The following is a 19,707-nucleotide window of genomic DNA, read 5'->3' on the forward strand; positions in this document are numbered from 1 at the left end:
AAGTGCTAGGAGGACATATGAATCCCTACCTCCCACATCTGCTCACTCTCCTGGGGGAACAAAATTTCACCCAACCTGGGAAAGCCAAAATCTGGGAGGACGACAGGACATCTACAGAGGAAAGATGCATAGGCAGCTGCGGCATGTTGAAAGCCCATTTTCTACAGACGAACAGATGCTCCAGAAATCTCTCTGTTTTCCCCAGCGGGGGCTCCATTCCAGTAGGGATGAAGGATACTCTGGAGAACAGGAGCCACAGCAGCTCTGAAAGCTGAGAGATGCTGTGCTCTCTTGCTTGGTGAACGAATTGGCAAAAGCATATCATTTTCCCCCTCCTGGTTTAATTCTAATGTGATTAACCAAGAGAAGAGCCCACTTTTAACCACTGCTAAGAAAGTTATGTTTTTCAGAAATCTGTCCTTTGAAAATGTAATGGATCATCTCCGTCCTGCCCGGCCTTGGCGGCTGTATAGCAACAGACGAGGAGCTCTTAATCTGATATCCCCAGATCATTTCTGAAAGCTTTGAACCTCCAAAATCGCCTCTAAAAAACTCTTAACCTCTGTGTATGTCCGTGTTGTGGGGAATAATGTGCCTCTGTATCACATCAAGATCTCAAAGGACCACGTAGTAACAAAGAGCCATTTTTCTAAAGAGTCACCAAATTTGCAGCCCGTCCACTGCCGGACGGGGTCATGTCTTACAGTTAAACCCTGGGGTCTGTGGCATGTTCCAGTGGTATCCCTTCTTTCCTAGACTCCAGTCCTGCCACTCATTCCCTTCTTGGTCACATAATCGAGTTTTTCTCAAATACAGCTTTGATTTGAACCGCTTTCATCTTTCTGTCTCTGATGAAAAGCTCACTCAGCACATTCACTGTCCACTCTTCTAGAGGGCAGAACTTCAAAGGGGTCACAAGACAGCGCGCATGTGGATGCAATTTCTTGAGCCCCCTCTCATCTCCCATGCATACCGCAAGGCAGAGTCTGTCCTCTGGGCTTCCCGCTGCCTCCGGGCCCCACAGAAACACATCAGAGAGAAAGGCCTGCACCTCGTAGCTTGGACAGGCTCTGGTCTGCGTCACCTCTTAGGCTTCCGTATTTATTTCAGGGCAGAAGGCCTTGGAGGAGCGGTCCCATCACGCAACTAAAGAGAACTATTTGGGGGAATTGGAGTCTGAACTCACCAGTTAAAAAGTGTGAATTTGTCTGGTTTATGCTTCTGTTGATAATCTTCCCCAGTGCTGCTGACCCAGGATGACGGATGGAGACACCCTCTTTAGCCTGACCTAAATGTCTTCTGAATCGCACCTCAGCACCCCGCACACGGATGGCCTCGGGTGGAGCTGGGCAGATTCCAACATGAGGGGGAGAAAAAAGGCTTTTGCTGGGCAAGTGATCCTGGTGCTGGTGAAACTGGTTTTGCCCGTTGAGGTCTATGGTGGTCAGTCTCCTCCTGAGCTGCCCACCCCACCCCACCCCAGATGCAGTCTCTGCCCTTCTCGGCTGCTCCCATGCATCCGGCAGGACCTGGTGCGAGGTTGGACTCTATCCACAGGAGACACCAAAAGAGGGTCAGACATCAGGAAGAGAGTCAGAGTGTCCGTGTTCCCGTCCCGCTGTCAGGGAGCAGCTGCACCCTCCACAGTCACAGCGCCCCCTACATCCCTTCCTCAGGGGTCAGTTTTCACTGGGCTTTTTGTAACCGTCCCTCCTCCTCTGGCTTCTTTAAGCACTGAGGGCTGTAACGACTTCGCACGGCGGCTGGTCTCTGCATGGTGCATTGTCCTGAGCCTATTACTGTAGTACTGCCCACATTTCCCTTGACAGCCCTTTTGTTAAAATTCTTTACTTCTTTCTTTACTTCTTCTTCCTTCCACCCCACTACTACTACTATTCTCCTCCTCCTCCTCCTTCTCCTCCTCCTCCTCCTCCTCCTTCTCTCTTATTTGGGGCTGGGGATTGAACTTCATGCACGAAAAGCTATACTCCCAGCCCTGAGTTCCTCCTTTTAACTAAGGTGGATTCTCTTTCCAGCCTGATTCAAGAGCTCTCTTCCGAAATTTATTCTTCAACTTTGGAGTGTAAGAAGACAGACCTGGTGTCTCCCGTTCCTGTGTGTGTTGAGACCACTGTACTGCTAAAGCCTCAAGTAGCCATTGGGTGGTCTGACTGCTTCCTTCCTACGTGTATCTGGCTGAAACATTTCATGAAGACAGGTGACTTGGGTCGAGCAGAATTTACATCTTTCTGGGGCCCCCGGACAATACATAATGCCATCTTGCGCCATCCTAATCCCATCACCATCTCTAACAGATTCCTACTCGTCTTTCACATGGTCTGGCTGGAGCTCTGCAGAACAGCATCAGTGTTGGCATGGTGTCATAATATTAAAGACAGCATTAAAAAAATAAATGTGCATCTTAAGTAGCAAAAAGAAGGTTTCTTTTCGGAAGAGACCAAGCAAGTGTTTTGACTCTCAGCAAGTCCAGAACCGAGCATTTGCAGACAGAGCTGAAAGAAGTAGAAAGCGTACCTACAGCATGAAGACATCTAGCCTTTTAAGAAGCACTTTTATCAATTCACACACATCTGAGCGACTCTGTCAAGGAGAAGAATATTCACTTTCTCGGCACTCATGGAGTTGGGGTGGGGACAAAGCTGAACTACAAACCCCAGCTTCATCCAGACAGACAGCCGCTCTGCAGACCTGAGCTGCCCCTGACAGTATCTGGGAGAACATCTTGCCTCCAGCCTTATGCTGCTGTGGCTACAGCTTCTGGTCCTCGGTGAGTAGGCTACTAGAGCAGGACCAGGTTGGACCTGGGGGAGAACTCTCTGTTCTGGGGCACCTCAACTCTCTCTGATGCAATGAGCAGGAATGGATTTCAGGCTCTGACTCAGTACTAGCAGACATCATGCAAGTAGGTATTCAGAAAAGCAGGGTTCCCGGGAAGTCAAAAGGACCTTGCATCCCTTTACCAAACACCAAATACATCATTTCTGCTTTGATCTCTAGGGAAATTGGAAGGCTGCTTTAAAAGAACTACAAAAGAATTTTCTATTGGGGTGAATTCCATTTCCAGCCCACATGGATCCTACCATCCCCGATCCCCACTCCCACTCCATGCTGTCACATTTGGGGCTAAATTCTCACCTCCCTGAGCTTTTGGAGAGGTTTCATGTCTTGCTGATCATAGCTGAGATGATGGTTTTTGGTGTAAATACGGCCCACATAGAGACATGAACACGGAACTAGGTCCAGAATTGGGATGGAGGGAGAAGCGGTGTCGATGAATATGAAAGGCACCCCCTTTTCCTTTGTGACCCTTCCTGGGCTCCGTGTGACCCCCAGGTAGGCAACGTGTCCCAGACAAAGTAGTCAGGAAACAAAAAAGATAGGAGGGAAACAATGAATATTGAGACTTCTGAGGATGTAACCAACAAAATGACAAGCTTCTGCTCACGGGTACGGACAGTGCTTATGAACTGGGATAGTAAAATGAATATTGGGTTCCAAGGGGTATGGTTTGTGGGTTGGGGGAGGAGGAAAAAGAAATAGGTGGAATGAGGGAGGGAGTGTAAGGGAAGGAAGCGGGGAAGGAGAGACAGAAGGAAAGAGTGAGATCATGGGGAAGTGCTCAGAGGGTTGTAGCTTTTTTAAAAGTGTGAGGACCTCGGTGATCTGCAATGATCTCTCCGACTCTCTTCCCCACAGCTCCTGCCGGTGTCCGGTCCGGTGAGTTACTCTTCTCTTTTTTTCTTAGATCTCTGGGAATTAGATTCACTCTACCAGGCCTGGGAGGGGTGGCCTTTCCTAGTCTCTTAGCTGAGGGTTGCAAGGATCTGGACCAAGACTAGGGTGGAGAGAAGGAGGATGCAGAGCCGCCCTCTCCTCCCCCTCGTCCAGCTACAGCAGGACCCACCAATGCCACATTCATCTCTGCTTGGCTGCCTCCTTCCTCCGTGGGCAAGAAGGCCCTGCCCTGAGTTTGTCAAAGTAACACATGATTTCCCCTTTCCTGTTGAGCCCTGAGATAGGAAAGAAGAGAACTGTGAAGGGAGAGCAGAGCACGCACTGTGTGGTCGGGAAAACTTCTTCCTGGTTCCGGCTGCAGGGGCTCAAAGTTCCCACCAGAATCCCTGGAAACAGAGAGGGGAAGCATATTTATAAGAGAATAGAAATAAGGGGTCAAGGAGGTTTTCTGCAAGAAATAAGAATGCCCCTGCATCTTCTAATTGGATGGTGAACTCTTCCATGCCTAACCTGATTTTCCTTAGAATTCTAATATAGTGACACAAAGAGAAAAAGTCTGGTTTCATATGAGACTGGTAAAGCACATTTTCTTCTTTATTCATGCCTTTGAGAATACATCCATCCTCTAATAAGAAGCGGGGTGAGGCTTGTGTAGCGAGGCTTGTAACTTTAAGCAAGAAGGTCCTTAAATTTGTCTCTGGAGCAGCCTTGTGGGATCCAACAAATTCCCTGAAATTATGATAAAGTGTGTATATATGTTCAGTTGTGCCCGTATCTAGGGGATGGGTCTGTAGGTAAAATGTCAAAACTTAATGACCAATAATCAGGTATCTTACCGTTAAATACTTATTGCAGTTCAGGAAAACCTGGTTTTAGCATTTCCCCGTCATTATTACCAACTTGGTCACATAAATATCACTTCTTAAATATTTCTTTAATCAAGCTGATTATATCTCTATCATCATCACTGAAAAATCTTTCCCACTGTCAGTTTGGAGGAAGAACATATTTGGGCTCCCACACTCCCTTCTCTTTATCGATGCTGCCCCCCCCCACCCTGCCGGCCATCCACCCCCATTCCCTATTCTACTGGCAGAACTTTCAAAGTGGTTAAATGACGAACAGAAGTTGTCCTTGAACTCGTTTGATCACTTTGCACTATTCAGAACGAAAAAAAAAATTGAACCTGTGTCTTAAATATATTAAATAGATACATGGAAATAGTGAACCTGGTAAAGATGTCCAAACCCAGAAAATTTAAAAGAGGAGAAGATCTATCGTCTACGATGGAAGTTCAAAGGGCTTTCTCCCCAACTCCTTGTAAGTCTCAGGTTGGAGACTGTGACCTAGACCTCACTGTGAGAGGATCTCTCTTCGGAGACAGGACCCTGGGCAGGGTCCCGCTACCCCTCCTCCGTGACCTCATACCAGAGCCCTGAGCTAGGCACACGGCCTGCACAGCACTTGCATGCCCTGTCTCCTCCCTGCATGGGGAATGGCCCAGTGTTCAGGTCTGGGATCAGGTGTCTTTACTTTTTTTATCAGAACAACAAATATTTTCCTTGGATTCCCACGATTCCAAATTGACACTTGAACCCACATTTCTAGTTCTGTTGCCAACTGAAATGCCCCCCCAAAGCCCAGGTCTACAGGGCTGGGTCACAGAACAGCGTGGTGGCTGGCTCTCCTTCCCTTCTTCAGGAAATGGTCTACAGGCTCCTCCGGTCGGTCGTGCTTTCTTTTCCTGCTCGGGGCAGAGCCAAAGCACCAAAGCTGCTCATGATCTCCCTAATGAGTACCATCTCCCAAGGGGAGACTAGGACCCGACAAGTGGAAGGGCCCACTTCCCTTCTCATAGGGAGCATCCAGACCCATTCATGAAAACCATTCTCAGAGTCTCGGAAGACAGCATTGCAGAGGGACCTCAGGAGATTAAAGATGCAGTCCCCGGGCCAGAGTCTCAGTGGCCCGGTTCGCTTCATGCAGGGAGAATATCCGAGAGAAGGCCTCTGGGTTGACGGTACCACTAGACAGAGTCTCCAGGGAATGAAACACGCAGAGAGGGTTGATTATGGCTCCTGTAGGGACCTGCAGTCACCTGGAAGGAGATGCTAGTGGGATCATTTCAAATCCATATTTATTCCAAATGTTCACTGCTGGGAAGAATGTCATCAAAACCTGTTAACAGACAGAAAACTAGCAAGATGTTTGTTGGACAGACTGCCAAGGAGGTGGAGCTCAACTTTACTTAGTGGGGAGACTGACAGAGCCGGCAGGTCCCAAGGCAATTGCAGATACTCAGGCTGACTCACGATAGAGCTCTGTCCCTTCCCCTTATAAGCAGAAGGGAAGGCACCGGGGCAGGGGGCCACCTTGTCACCGGGTACCTTTGCTTCTTTTGTAGGCTGGCTGAGTATCAGCATACCACGCAACGTCTACGAAGGAGACCAGGTGGTTATAAGATGCTCCGGGGAAACAAATGACAGGATACACAGGCTCACGTACTACAAGGACGGCTTTCAAATATCCACTTACCATAATGCCACAAGCCACACCATTTCAAATGCAAGGCGCAGCGACAGCGGCTCCTACTTCTGCAAGGCAGAGAGGACATTGTTCCCTCCTATCGGTGTGACAGAAGAGACCAGAACTACGTGGCTCATTGTCCAAGGTGAGGCCCTCACTCTTGGAGTGGGTGAACCTGGGAAGGAAGAGGCGCTTGGTGGGAAGACAGCACCACACCGGGAGGGAGAAACGGTGGGTGGGCTGAGAGGCCTTGAGTCTGTGTGTGGGGTTCTTTGGGGGCCACTGCTCATCAGGAGCTCCACAGTCCACAGATGGCAGGTGGTCTCTGTGTCCTCTCTCTCCGCAGAGCTGTTTCCCACCCCTGAACTGAGAGCCAGACCCCTGCGACCCACGGAGGGCTGCTCGGTGACGCTGTCCTGTAACACCCAGCTGCCTTCAGCGAAGTCCTCGACCCAGCTTCGCTACTCCTTCATCAGAGACGGCCACACCCTGAGGTCAGGCTGGACCTCAGCAAGGGTCAAGATCCCAGCGACACAGAAAAAAGACTCGGGGCATTATTGGTGTGAGGCCAGGACGGCATCTCGTCGTGTCTCCAAGCAGAGCCGCCCGTCCTACATAGAAGTGCAGAGTGAGCATTGATGGGCTGGGCCGCCAGGGCTGGGCCGTCAGGGCTGGGCACCAGGGCTGGGTCAGGCAGGGCTGGGTCAGGCAGGGCTGGGTCAGCCAGGGCTGGGCCGCCAGGGCTGGGCACCAGGGCTGGTCCACCAGGGCTGGGTCAGGCAGGGAAGAACGGGCACAGCCTGGACCACGGGCTCTCTTCTTAGTTGTGCTCCCCAATCCCTATGGATGAGGGGGCTACCGTGATCCGCCTGGGCTCTTCTCTAATAATCTCTGCAGGGACCTCGTTTCCCCGTGACTTTGCTTTACCTGTCAGAGAAGCCGTGATGATAATAATCCCTCTCTGGAGCATTTACCATGAAAGGAGCACTCACCAGCAAACCTAGAAGTGAATAAAAAATCATGGTGTCTTGTTTGCAAGGAGTGACCCAAGTAGGATGCACGTTTAACAGAGCCACGAAGGCCCTAAGTAACAATAATAATTAATAATGAAAGAAATGATTACAACAATCCCGCCACTTAGAAAAGGATCACCGTACGCTGTGCTCGGTTCTAGGAGAATCTCTCTGATGGTCATGAATATCTGCAACAGGGAAGACTTATGCACATTCACCAGGTAGAAGGCACTTTTCAGAGCATTTTAACATTGAGTTATTATAGCAGCCCCACGACACAGTACTGTGATGAGTAACTGTAACGTAGGCACTATTATTATCCCCATTTTGCAAATGAGAAAGCTGATGGCCGAGAGTCATTACAAGACTAACCGAAGGGAACCTACAGCTGCAACTTGATCCTGGTGGCTCTGGTTCCAAATGTATGCACTTTTAATCCTCTTGCACCACTTTCTACCTAACAATGGCCGAGGAGAGTGTATCAATAAGAGATGTTGCTGAACCGCTTCAAAGAGAGAGGTGCTTTCTATCTGCATCTCATTTAATCTCCATGAGAACTCTGCGAGGTTAGGATGATTACCCACATGTTTATGTTTGAGAAAAAACGAGGGCTGGAGGTCTTGACGTTCCCAGATCATGCGGTGAATGAGTGGCAGAGTTGAACTGTAACTTCCGCCCGCCTGTCTCCCCAGGCTGTGATCTGCCACCACTCCTACTGCCCCCACGCACCAGGAGGTCAGGAGAGAGCATGTCATTGTAGGCACTGGACATTAGTAAGGATGTGCGATTGTTACTGACTGGAACATTATGGGGTGGTCCTACATAACGTCCCTCAATATATTATCTCCCCGTTTAAAAAAAAAAAAACTCAGGCAAGCAGAGTGGACTCTCCTCTGCCTAAACATTGCATTCAAATATTGCTTGCCATAATGCTCCAAAGGTGGTACTGGACTCCACCACTGCCCTGCCTTCCCCACACCTGTCCCTCAGCTGCTGTCTCCTCTTGTGTTCCCGCAGGGGTCCCTGTGTCTCAGGTTTCCATGAAGACCCAGCCCCCAGGGGTTCAGGCAGTGGAGGGGGAGATGCTGGTCCTTGTCTGCTCCGTGGCTGAAGGCATAGGGGTCACCACATTCTCCTGGCACAGAGAGGACACATCGGAGAGTCTGGGGAGGAAGACGAAGTGTTCCCAGAGAGCAGAGCTGGAGATCCCAGTCGTCCGGGGGAGCCGCAGCGGGGGATTCTACTGCACAGCCGACAACAGCTACGGCCCGGTGCAGAGCCAGGTGGTGAACGTCACTGTGAGGGGTGAGGAGGGTTCCTGCAATCAGCCAGCCAGCGGCTCCCCACGGGGGTGGGTTTCCTCCTGCAGCAGAGGGTGCTGTAAAGGGCAGAAAGGTGCATGGGAGGGTCACCGTGGTGAGGGTGGAGGGGGCAATGCCAGCTGTGGAGGCACTGAAGGAGGGTGACAAGGTGGTCAGAGGCAGGCTCCCTGGCGTGCTCAGAGGCCTGCTGCCCAGCAGTCTCCATCCGAGCTCACCTGAGCTCCGTGGGGGAACCGTCTCTGTGCCACCTTGAGAAAGGCTCAGGAGGGGGATTCTGGAGGACCCCCCAGTGAGCGTGGGGGGCGCTGTGATTCCCACCTCCTCCCTCTGCAGTTCCAGTGTCACATCCCATCCTCATGGTCGGTGCCCCCGGGACCCGGGCCTTCGTGGGACCTGTGATGGAGCTTCACTGTGAGGACGGGAGAGCTCTACCCCCATCCTGTACTGGTTTTATTACGAGGACGTCACCCTGGCGAACAGCTCAGCCCCTTTTGGAGGGGGAGCCTCCTTCAACTTCTCCCTGACTGCAGAACATTCTGGATCCTACTTCTGTAAGGCTGACAACGGCCTGGGAGCCCGGCACAGTGAGCTGATGAAACTCAGTGTCAGAGGTAGGACCAGCAACGACGTGTGCCCCCCTTTCCATTGGATTTCTCCTCCCTGCAGTCAATCAGAGGTCGACCAGAAGTCTCTCAGCTCCCCAGGCCCTCCAGTGGGTCTTAGCAACGTCACTGGTCCAAAGCTTACAAACGCCTACGATCTGTTTCCCTTTCACCTAGATAACAAAATATGCACAAAACAGACAACTTGCAAGACACTGTACTGGGGTCAGGCCAGTGTAAGGAGACAGGTGGGTGAGCATGGAAAAGGGAGGAAGGCATCTCCAAGAAAAAAATCAAGGAAAGACCTTGCACACCCAGAGCTTCCAGTGAACGATTAGATACAACCAACTCTTGTAAATACCTAAGGAAAAAGTGGGAAAACCAGGAGTGGAGCACTTTCTGGGGTTTAAATTTTTACTAGGATCACCTCATTTATTTGGTGGTGGAGGCTGAACCCAGCTAAGCCTGCACTCTACCGCTGAGCTACCTGCCAGCTCCTTTGCATCCTCATTAAAAGTGAGTTTTCTACTTTTAAAGATAGGTTAAGCCTCAGGAGTTTCCACAGTTTCCTTGTCCTGCAGCGATTTAAAACAATGTTGGAATTATCTGCAACTTAAAGAGTCTTTGGAATTAACCCAAACAACTTCCTAAAGCCTGCTAGATTTTTACCTTTTTTATTAGTCATTTCAAATTTTCCAACGCTTTAAAACACAAATTAAGCCAGAAGTGATGGTGCCCTCTGTAATCCCACAACTCAACAGGCTGAGGCAGGAGGATCCCAAGATCGAGGCCAGACTCCACCACTTAGCAAGGCCCTGAGCCACTTAGCGAAAACTTGTCTCAAAAGAAAAAAGAAGCGGGGGCTGGGGATGTGGCTCTAGTGTTTTGGCACTCCCGGATTCAATCCCTGGTACCAAAGAAAAGGAGAGGTGGGGGCTGTCGATTCCCAAATGCACCTATAACTTTTCTGTGTGCAGATGCTTCTCCCGAAGTCCGCTTGGTGAATGGTCCCCACCGCTGTGAAGGGCGGGTGGAGATGAAAAAGGAAGGTCACTGGGGTACTGTGTGTGACGACGGCTGGGACATGAAGGAAGTGGCTGTGGTGTGTCGGGAGCTGGGCTGCGGAGCAGGCCAACGCACACCTGCAGGTGTGTTGTACCAACCCGGGGCAGAAGAGGCCCAGCCCGTGCACCTTCAGCAAGCCCAGTGCAACGGGACAGAGAGGACACTGGCCGAATGTGACCAGATCCATAACTTCAACTGCAGACACGAGGAGGACGCAGGGGCTGCGTGTGAAGGTGGGTGATGGCCCATGGGAACCGTGGACCAACCAGCTTCTGCCATAGGCTGCTCCCACCCGCTCACGATCGCCCCTTGCCCCTTCAAAACACGCACCCACTCTTGCGTTGCGTGGGATCAGGGCCAAACCATCCGTTCACATGAGGTTTGCCCAGAGTCATAAAGGCCTCCCCCAGGTCTCCGACGATGACTGCCTTTCTGCCATCTTATTCATAACCCAGACCATTCGTACTTTTATCGCCATGGATTGGGGCACAAGGCCCAGAAAATCCTTATGAGACCGTGGAGTTACATGGTCTGGGGGTGATTCCCATCAAGGTGACCCACTTCCTTTGTTCTATGATCTCTTCCGTTCTTCTGAGCTCTCTCCTGGACAAACCTATGCATCAAAATCAAGCCCTGGATTCTAGGGGGAGAGGGTGGGGGTGGGGGGACATGCTGGAAAGACCCCGGGTCTGCCCACTGAGTCACGCCACCAACCACAAAGGACAGAGCTCATTGAGGGTGATAAGGGGGGGGGGGGCTAAAATCCACACTCAGAGACGTGGTGTGCAGGGCCGAATCTGGAAAGTTCAAATCTGGCTGATTTCGAGCGGTCAGGAGGAGGGAGGAGGTCCGGGTTGGAGCTGACCTCCGCCATCTTGGGTCTCACTTCTTCTTGGGAGATCCCTGGAGTTTTTTCTGGAAGGTCTGACCTGGGTCTCCCCGTCCTGATCCGCGGGTCTCCTTGTCTCCACCGCGGTCTGGCCTAGTCGGGCCTCACGGGCCTGGTTGGTCCCACAGCTCCCGTGGCCTGTGCTGTTCCCTTGGGCAGAGGCCTCAGCCTGAGATGGACATATAAGGAATAAAAGTGGGGTGGGCTGGGCCCCCAAGTCTGATAGAAAGACACACATCAGCCACATATCTGATCCTCAGAAGGAACTGCTGTTCTGATCCTTCCAAAAGGTTTTTGCAAATACGTGGCTATATATGAATGCATACGTACTGCCATTGATGGTTCTGCTGACTGCACATTGTTTTATACCCCTTACTAGACGTAGCACTGTGGATACTGGGGAAGACCCCCTAGAGCCAGCACCGAGGTGGACTCAAAGAGTGCTCCGTGAAGCAGGCGCTGTGGTGCAGGTCTGAAATCCCAGCAGCTCCAGAGGCTGAGGCTAGAGGATCGCACGTTCAAAGCCAGCCTCAGCAAAAGTGAGGCCCTAAGCAACTCAGTGAGACCCTGTCTCTAAGTAAAATACAAAATAGCTGGGGATGTGGCTCAGTGGTTGAGTGACCCTGAGTTCAATCCCCAGTTCCAAAAAAAAAGAGAAAGTTTCTCTGAGCATGACCCTTGTCATTTGGTGATTTTTTTTTTTTTTCTGGTTCCATGAGCTTAAATGAAATACTTTTTGTTTGTCTGATTGACGATTTTTTACTTTCTCTCTCTTTATCTGGGGATTTTTTTCCTCTACTAAGAAAACCAGTTATTCAAAACTGCTGAGATTGTACTTCTGTCTTTCTCCGTGTTTAGATCAACTAGTTTGTATGTCTTCAAGAAGTAAAAATTCTGCCTTGGCGTGTACCTTTCTGAAATGCAGATTCAGGATTTAAGCACTGCTCAGAGCTATGGAAAAGATAATCACATCAACCGTCCAGCTTTCACACACTGGCAAATGGTCAATCTAAATAAAACTGCCGAACCTTTAAGGATCTTCTCATCCATTTTTGGGGGTATGTTGGCGTATTGTCTGTGGCTTATAGAAAATGACTGCTCCCGTAAATTAAAACTGTTCAGTTAGCCCAAATGCCTTTTGATTCTCATGACGTAAGTAAATATTTAACAAGTTAAACTCGTGGGTGAAATCAAAGTGAGGATAGCTTTAAGGTCACTGGCACATGTTGCCGCCTGGGCTGTGGACCTGCCAACCAACCAGGGAAATATTGGTCTCTGTTAAATGTTTAACATACAACGTTCACTGCTTTCTATATACAGCAACTTTTAGGGTTTTGGCAATAAATACATAATTATTTTTTTTTAGTTTAGCAATGAAAATGTTAACAGAAGAAAGTCCACAGATATAGAAAAGACACACTCATGCACACGTACACATATACATACGCACATACGCTTTGTACCTACGTGCCTTCTTGAAGGGCCATTTTAGTTTAAAAATAATTTTGATTTTACACTAAATTTAATGTAAACATTTTTGCATTAAAGTTCTTTTTCTTCTTTTTTTTAGTTATATGTGACAGTAGAATGTATTTTGACATATCATATACATGGTGTATAACTTCCGATTCTTGTGTTTGGACATGACATGGAGTCACGCTGGTCATGTATTCATATGTGAACATAGGAAAATTATGTCTGATTCTTTCTGTCATTCCCATTCCTATCCTCCTCCCTTCTCCTCATTCCCCCCTGTCCAATCCTGTTAACATGTATTCCCCCGCCCCATTTTGGGTCTAGTATCCACATATCAGAGAGAACATTCAACCTTTCACTTTGGGGGATTGGCTTATTTCACTTAGCATGATAGCTTCCAGTTCCATCCATTTACCAGCGAAATGCCATAATTTCATTCTTCTTCGTGGCTGAGTAGTATTCCATTGTGTATATGTACCACTGAAGTTTTTGGTTTTGCTCTTAAAATGTCCTCTCAAGAAAGTAAATCTTGATCCCAACAGGCTTTTTATTCTGATTTTCCTTTTTTTTTTTTTGAGCATGCAAATGTAAAGGACAGAAAAGGCTACTTGCTCATCCTATGAGCCCTCTACACTTTGATATTCGTGTTTAGTAATGTTTACTAATATTTACGTCTCAAAAATATTTGAGTGAATGGTTTCATTTAGAAATTGGTAATTAAATTTTGCATCTTTGGATATGGGGAGAAGAAAAGCAGCATACATTTTTTTCCAGATTAGACATTTGTATTGACAGATAATTTACAGAACATATTATGTGTTAGCTCTTATTTTTAGAAAACCTTCAAACATGGTTTGGGTATTTTAATTGGAATTATGTCATAATTTTATTACTATCATCGTTTACTTTTAGGAGAAATCTGATATTTTTATGCAAAGCGATCTTTCAATCCAAAAACAAGATATGCCATTCCACTTATGTTGTCTTTAACTAGATCACTCAGCGGTTATCTATGAATTAAACTCTGATGAATTTTACCTATTTCTTGTTGATTTTACTTTAGGTTCTTTATACTCTTGAAGTTATCATTTGGAATTTTTATTTCATTATATTTCTCAGTTGTCTATTTTAGCACATGGGATAAATATTGGGTCTCACCCTGATGGATTCTTGTTCCCAAGTATTTCATAGAGTTATCATTTCTCATGTTCTCAGTTAATTCTCTTAGGTTCTTCTAAGTACACGGTCATATCTATGGAAAATTCCACTTTCTTCTACCAATATATTGTACACATGCTTCTTTCTCTTCCTTAATGCGTTGGCTGATCTTTCTAGAACAATGTTGAATAATTGTGATGATAAATAGGCACCCTTGCTCTATTCACAGATCTAACAGGAAGACTTTGAGTTTCACCATTAACTGTGAGGCAGACTTCTAAAGTAAGAGATGTGCTTATAACATCAAGAGATGATCTACTATATGAATCACCAAGATATTTGTTTACTATGTATTTGGAAGTAGATATTGACTGGGGGGTGAGGAGGTACTGGGGATTGAACCCAGGGGTGCTCTACAGATAAACTACCTTCCTAGTCTTTTATTTTGAGGCAGGGTCTCACTAAGTTGCCCAGGCTGACCTGGAATTTGTGATCCTCCAGCCTCAGCCTCCTGAGTGGTTGGGATTATAAGCCTGTGCCACCATGTCTGGCAAGATGCTGGATTTTTAAAACATCTTCCTGGTGTTGTTTTGTTCCCTTTTCAGTTATTATAATGAATTATATTAACATATTTCCTAATAATGAGATTTGCAACCCAACCTGAGTGTGATGTGTATTAATATTCTGCTGAATCCTATTTGATATTATCTTATGTAAAATTTTTTCCATAGATGCTCATAAAGAGGATTTATCTGCAGTTTTTTATTCTTTCTTTGAAAAAGCTTTGATAACAATGCTGTATTGGTTTTTATTATGTTAGCAGGTTTCTTTCTCTATGATGAAAAAATATGCTACATTTTTTTTCTTGAAGATTAAAAAAAAATAGTTAATGTGATACCTGACCTGATATGTGGCTTCCTAATAATATTTTCGGTGTTTCTCATGACTATTATTCTACTTATTTAACTGTCTCTTCTTACATAAAATTTGGTGATTTGTATTTTCCTAGAAAATGATCCATTCAAAGTAGGTTTTCAAACGCTGTATCTTTCTTCATTCTCTCTTCCATCCTGATTAGGCTGTTCAATGGTGTATCTATTTATTTTTCATGGAAAAGCCTTTGAGTTTATTCATATATTCTATTGTGAAGTTTTGGATTGTTTTATTCATTAGTATCTGCTTTTATCTTAATTGGGTTTGTTGACGTTTTCTTCAGTTCTTGACACCAATGCCTATTTCATTCATTCCTAGTTTTTCTTCTTGGAACTCTTTCCAAGTGTTTAATGAATTTCCCTGGGAACAATTTTAGTCATAACCCTCAGATTTGGATATGTAGTGTTTTTAATTATCATTTTGGGGTCTCAATGTTTCTTTTTCTTATTTCTCTTTTGTCCTCGAAATTGATTTAAAGAGGTATTTTTTAATTACCTGTTGATAAGATTTTTCCCCTCATCTTGTGATTTTTTTAAAAAACGAACGTGATTGCATTTGTAATTGTCCCAGATCGTCTTTCTGACCTCAAAGACGGCTGACTTCTGCAGACGATCCACGACTACTTAAAAGGAAGTGAGTTCTCTGTTCCTGGGACCCAGAGTTCAGTCTTCATCCTACCATTCAAATCGAACGCTTCCTCATTCCTCATCCACTTGATCTGCTCCGTCTAAAGGTGTCACCTGTGATTGTCACGGTGCTGAGGTTTATTTCTCGTTGGTTTCCTGCCTGCCTAGGCATCGGGTACTTTGATGCCATAATATTTAATTCCAGAGATTTACGAGGTTGGAGACCTCTATTTTAACCGCTTCCACTTCCACTCATTCAGTGCTGTTTGTCTTGACAGATCTTGTCCGCCCTTTCACTTTCAACTTTCCAGAACCACTTTCTTTGACTTTGGGCTTTGTGCCAAACATAAAATTCCCTTTATTTTATCCCACGACGTCTTTCCCCTTTCTAACACTTTTTGGTTTTGTCTGTCTTGTTTTCCTTCCTTTTCATTTTGTAACCTCGGTGCAGAATTGATCCCTCGGTGATTTGGGCTCACTGCCATTCTTGGTCCACACCAATGTTTATCTCTTTTCCTTTATTTCCGTGTATCTTTATTCACTATTCCCTTTTCCTAGCATCTCAATCATTGTAATGGGCTTGATGGGTGTCCTTCACTTATATCTCATTTCTAGGAGCCTAAAACATCTATTTCCATATAGGATTGAGCTACACTTTGCACTATTTTTGATCTCCCTGTGTTCTGTGCACTGTCAAACTTCTCTGTCCCATCCTGGGTCTGTGTGAGACTTTCTCTTTCTCTCCTACCCAGGGGAAGGACTGGTAGAACGGGTCATGCCAGCTGGTCCCCAACAGTATGTGAACATTTCCTAACCCCAAATCCCAACCAGCCCTTGGAGCCATTCAGTACTCTAATTGTGCCAATCAGATGGGATAAAGAGGGACATCGAATGGGTGTTGGTTGCCATTTTTCTGATGAAAGATAAGCATCTTTGAAAATGCTTGGCATCTCTTGGGGCTTCCTCTTCTATGAAATAACTGCTTTATGTCCTCTCCCCGTTTTATTAATAGAAGTTCTGTCTTTTCCTGGTTGATAACATAGGAGCTACTGTTTTCTCTAAATAAGTCCCTTGTTTTACACTTAGTAAACATCACCTCCCACTCTCATCATCAGCCAATTTTGTTCAGAGTGGCTTTTGCTGAGCAGACTTTTTTTTTAAATTATTTTTCTGAAATCAAATTTATTAGGTTATTTTTTTGTCCTTTAACTTGTGTTTTTAGTTTTGTTTAAGAATTTGTTTCTTCCAGGCTGACAGTGACTTGGGAGGCTGAGGCAGGAGGATTGCAAATTTGAGGCCATCTTGGGTGACGTAGGGAAACTCAGTGTTAAAATAAAAAAATAAAAAAGGCTGTGGATGTAGCTCAGGGTAGAGTGCCCTTGGGTTCAATCCCCAGTGCTGCGAAAAAGAGAAATAAAAGAATTCCTTTGTGACTCAAAGTCACGATGACATCTTCCCAGATTCTCTTCCTTTAATTTTATAGTTCTCCTGTTTATGTGTTTGTCTTCTAGGGTCTACCTTTACATTTGATTTTAGGTGTATGTCCAATTTTTTCTCCATAAAGTAATCCAATTTTCCCAGTATCATGTATCATCCATACATTTCCTGTTTTCTTGAAGTATCACTTTACACTGGGCACAGTGGCTACATGCCTGCAATCCCAGTAACTCCGGAAGCTGAGGCAGAGGGCACAGGCCAGCCTGGACAACTTAGCAAGATCCTCAACAAGCTTAGCAAGACTCTGTCTCAAAATCAAAAATAAAGAGGACCTGGGATAGAGCTCAGCACCCCTGAGTTCAATCCCCAATACCAAAAAAGAAAAAAAAAATTGTTAGTGTTCATATATATGCAGGATCTACTTATGACTCTCTCTTCTGCTCCACTGGTTTATTTGTTTGATCTGATACATACATTATTGATTTATGCACACATTAATTGTATTGTTTCTAATCTGTCTTAGCATCTGATAATAGAAGACCCTTATTTGTTCTTTTTTTTTATCAGTTAACCTTGCCTCTGATAGGTTTTTGTTATTCTATAAAAACTTTATAGTTAATATATTGGATGGTTCTGAAAAAAATCCAGACAAAATTTCCAGTGGAGTTTTACTGAATTTATCAATTAATTTGAAAGATGCAGAGTGGTGATTCCTACTATATCCCTGTTCAACCCCCCTATTTGGCCTGTGCAAAAGATAGATGTGTTCTGGAGAATGCAGCGGCCACTCCAGATGTGGTTTTGTTACATTCAATTCACTTCCTATGAGCATCTGCTGTGTAGCTTTCGACCAGGTAAGTGCCTTTCCCCCCTTTTATTCCTGGTAGTTGAGACCACCAAAGGCCCTTGAAATTCACTCTCAGTCTCCCAACTTAAGAGTTGTGACAACTCTCCAACCCTCTGCCCTATCAGGGACCTCACCTTCTCCACTCCATAGACATCCTGGCAGTCTGTTCTATCAATGACATCATGTTGCTTGGACCTGATGAGAACAAAGAAGCAACTCTAGACACTGTAGCAAGACACGTGCAAGCTGAAGGTTGGTGAACAAGCTTCATCTTCGTGAAATTTTTGGAGGGCCAGGGTTTTTTAGACACTTCGAAACATGACTTCCAAGACAAAGGACAAATTTTAGAGAAAAACCATTTCCTTCTCTGTATATAACTCTTTTCTTTCTGAAAAACAACTTCTGGCTTTGTGACAAGGCCCCAGTAGAAACTGAACCCTTGTCCATCAACCACTAAGATGCGTGTGACCTTGGCTGCCTGTCATGAAGTGGTATGACTTGACTTAGGAAACCAAACTTTTCTCGTGCACAGCAGAACTATATTATCATCCATCTCCTGTGATAAAGACCAGAGCAGGGGACTGGGACCGTGGCCCAAATTCACCCGAGTGACCTCACTTCAGTAGCTTGCGATGAACGGGGGCTACAGAGAGGATTTTTTAAAAGCAAGTTAATTAATCTGAGGGCCCCCCAGTCTTTCTCTGCTGGAGACACTGCAGCTCTGTGACACCTGAATGTTTGAGTTTGGAAGAAAAGATATTAACTACTCCGACATCCCTTCAGAATGAAAGGAGGTGTTTGGGTGTTTGTAAAACAAAACACAACCCAACAACAACAAAATGCTCAAACTTTGACAAGTCAACACAGGATCCAGTGGCCAAGTCCAACCATCGAAGAAACATCTCAGAACCTTAACAACTTCTAAACAAGGAAGACCTAAGTTCAGGACAAGCCAGGCTCAGTGGTCCGTGTCTATAATCTCAGGAGACTGAGATAGGAGGATCTCAAGTTCAAGGCCAGGCTGACCTCAGTGAGACCCTGTCTGAAGATCAAAACTAGAAAGGGGTGTCAATGCAGCTCAGTAGTACAGTATACCTAGGTTCAATTCCCAGTACAAAAGGAGGAGGAGGAGGAGGAGGAGGAGGAAGAGGAGGAGGAGGAGGAGGTGGAGGAGGAGGAGGAGGAAGAGGAGGAGGAGGAGGAGGAGGATGTGGAGGAGGAGGAGGAGGAGGAGGAGGTGGAGGAGGAGGAGGAGGAGGAGGAGGAGGAGGAGGAAGAGGAGGAGGAGGAGGAGGAAGAGGAGGAGGAGGAGGAGGAGGAAGAGGAGGAGGAGGTGCTGGAGAAGGAGGAGGAGGAGGTGGTGGTGGAGGAGGAGGAGGGGGAGGAGGAGGAGGAGGTGGTGGAGGAGGAGGAGGAGGAGGTGCTGGAGGAGGAGGAGGAGGAGGAGGAGGAGGAGGAGGAGGTGGAGGAGGAGGAGGAGGAGGAGGAGGAGGAGGAAGAGGAGGAGAAGGAGGAGGAGGAGGAGGAGGAGGTGTGGAGGAGGAGGAGGAGGAGGAGGAGGAGATGATGGACGAGGAGGTGGAGGAGGAGGAGGAGGAGGAGGTGGTGGTGGTGGAGGAGGAGGAGGGGGAGGAGGAGGAGGAGAGGAAAGTTCAGGGTAAATTTAGCTCTCTTTATGGGGCTGGAATGGGGGAGGAAATGAACTGCTTTGTGGAAAGAAGGCGGAATACCTCTAATGGGAGAAAGCTCTTTGACTACAGTGCCCTCCGACCACATCTTTGAAAGGGAGACGTCAGTCAGTCATTGTACCCTGTAGTCTGTGTGTCCCAGGTTCTGGCACTGAGGACGTATTATGCTTCTCACCAGAAACATGAGTCCTACTGTGCTGTGAAACGTGCCTGGATCTTCTCTAGAGCTCATCTGACCTCCTATCCTAAAAGCCAGAGGCTAATAGTCCCTGGAGGAGAGTCCAAGAACCGGATCTTTCCAGAGATGAGGGATCCCCCTTCATTCCTGCCTTGTCAGAAAGGGCAGCGCTCGGGCTGAGGCCAGCTCGT

General features: G+C 46.7%; 1 protein-coding gene across 1 annotated transcript in view; it reads left to right on the forward strand.

The window, feature by feature from the left end:
* Nucleotides 1-1,361: 1,361 nt before the first annotated feature.
* LOC144368757 (Fc receptor-like protein 3) overlaps nucleotides 1,362-19,707 on the forward strand; it is a 611,935-nt gene continuing 593,589 nt past the window's right edge. Inside the window, 7 exon segments of the mRNA XM_078027862.1 lie at nucleotides 1,362-1,539; nucleotides 3,718-3,738; nucleotides 5,651-5,776; nucleotides 6,161-6,910; nucleotides 8,313-8,600; nucleotides 8,951-9,040; nucleotides 9,043-9,228. Of these exon segments, the coding sequence (XP_077883988.1) occupies nucleotides 1,362-1,539; nucleotides 3,718-3,738; nucleotides 5,651-5,776; nucleotides 6,161-6,910; nucleotides 8,313-8,600; nucleotides 8,951-9,040; nucleotides 9,043-9,228 (1,639 nt within the window).

The sequence above is a fragment of the Ictidomys tridecemlineatus genome, chromosome 11 (assembly GCF_052094955.1).
Source record: "Ictidomys tridecemlineatus isolate mIctTri1 chromosome 11, mIctTri1.hap1, whole genome shotgun sequence".
NCBI classification, from domain to species: domain Eukaryota; kingdom Metazoa; phylum Chordata; class Mammalia; order Rodentia; family Sciuridae; genus Ictidomys; species Ictidomys tridecemlineatus.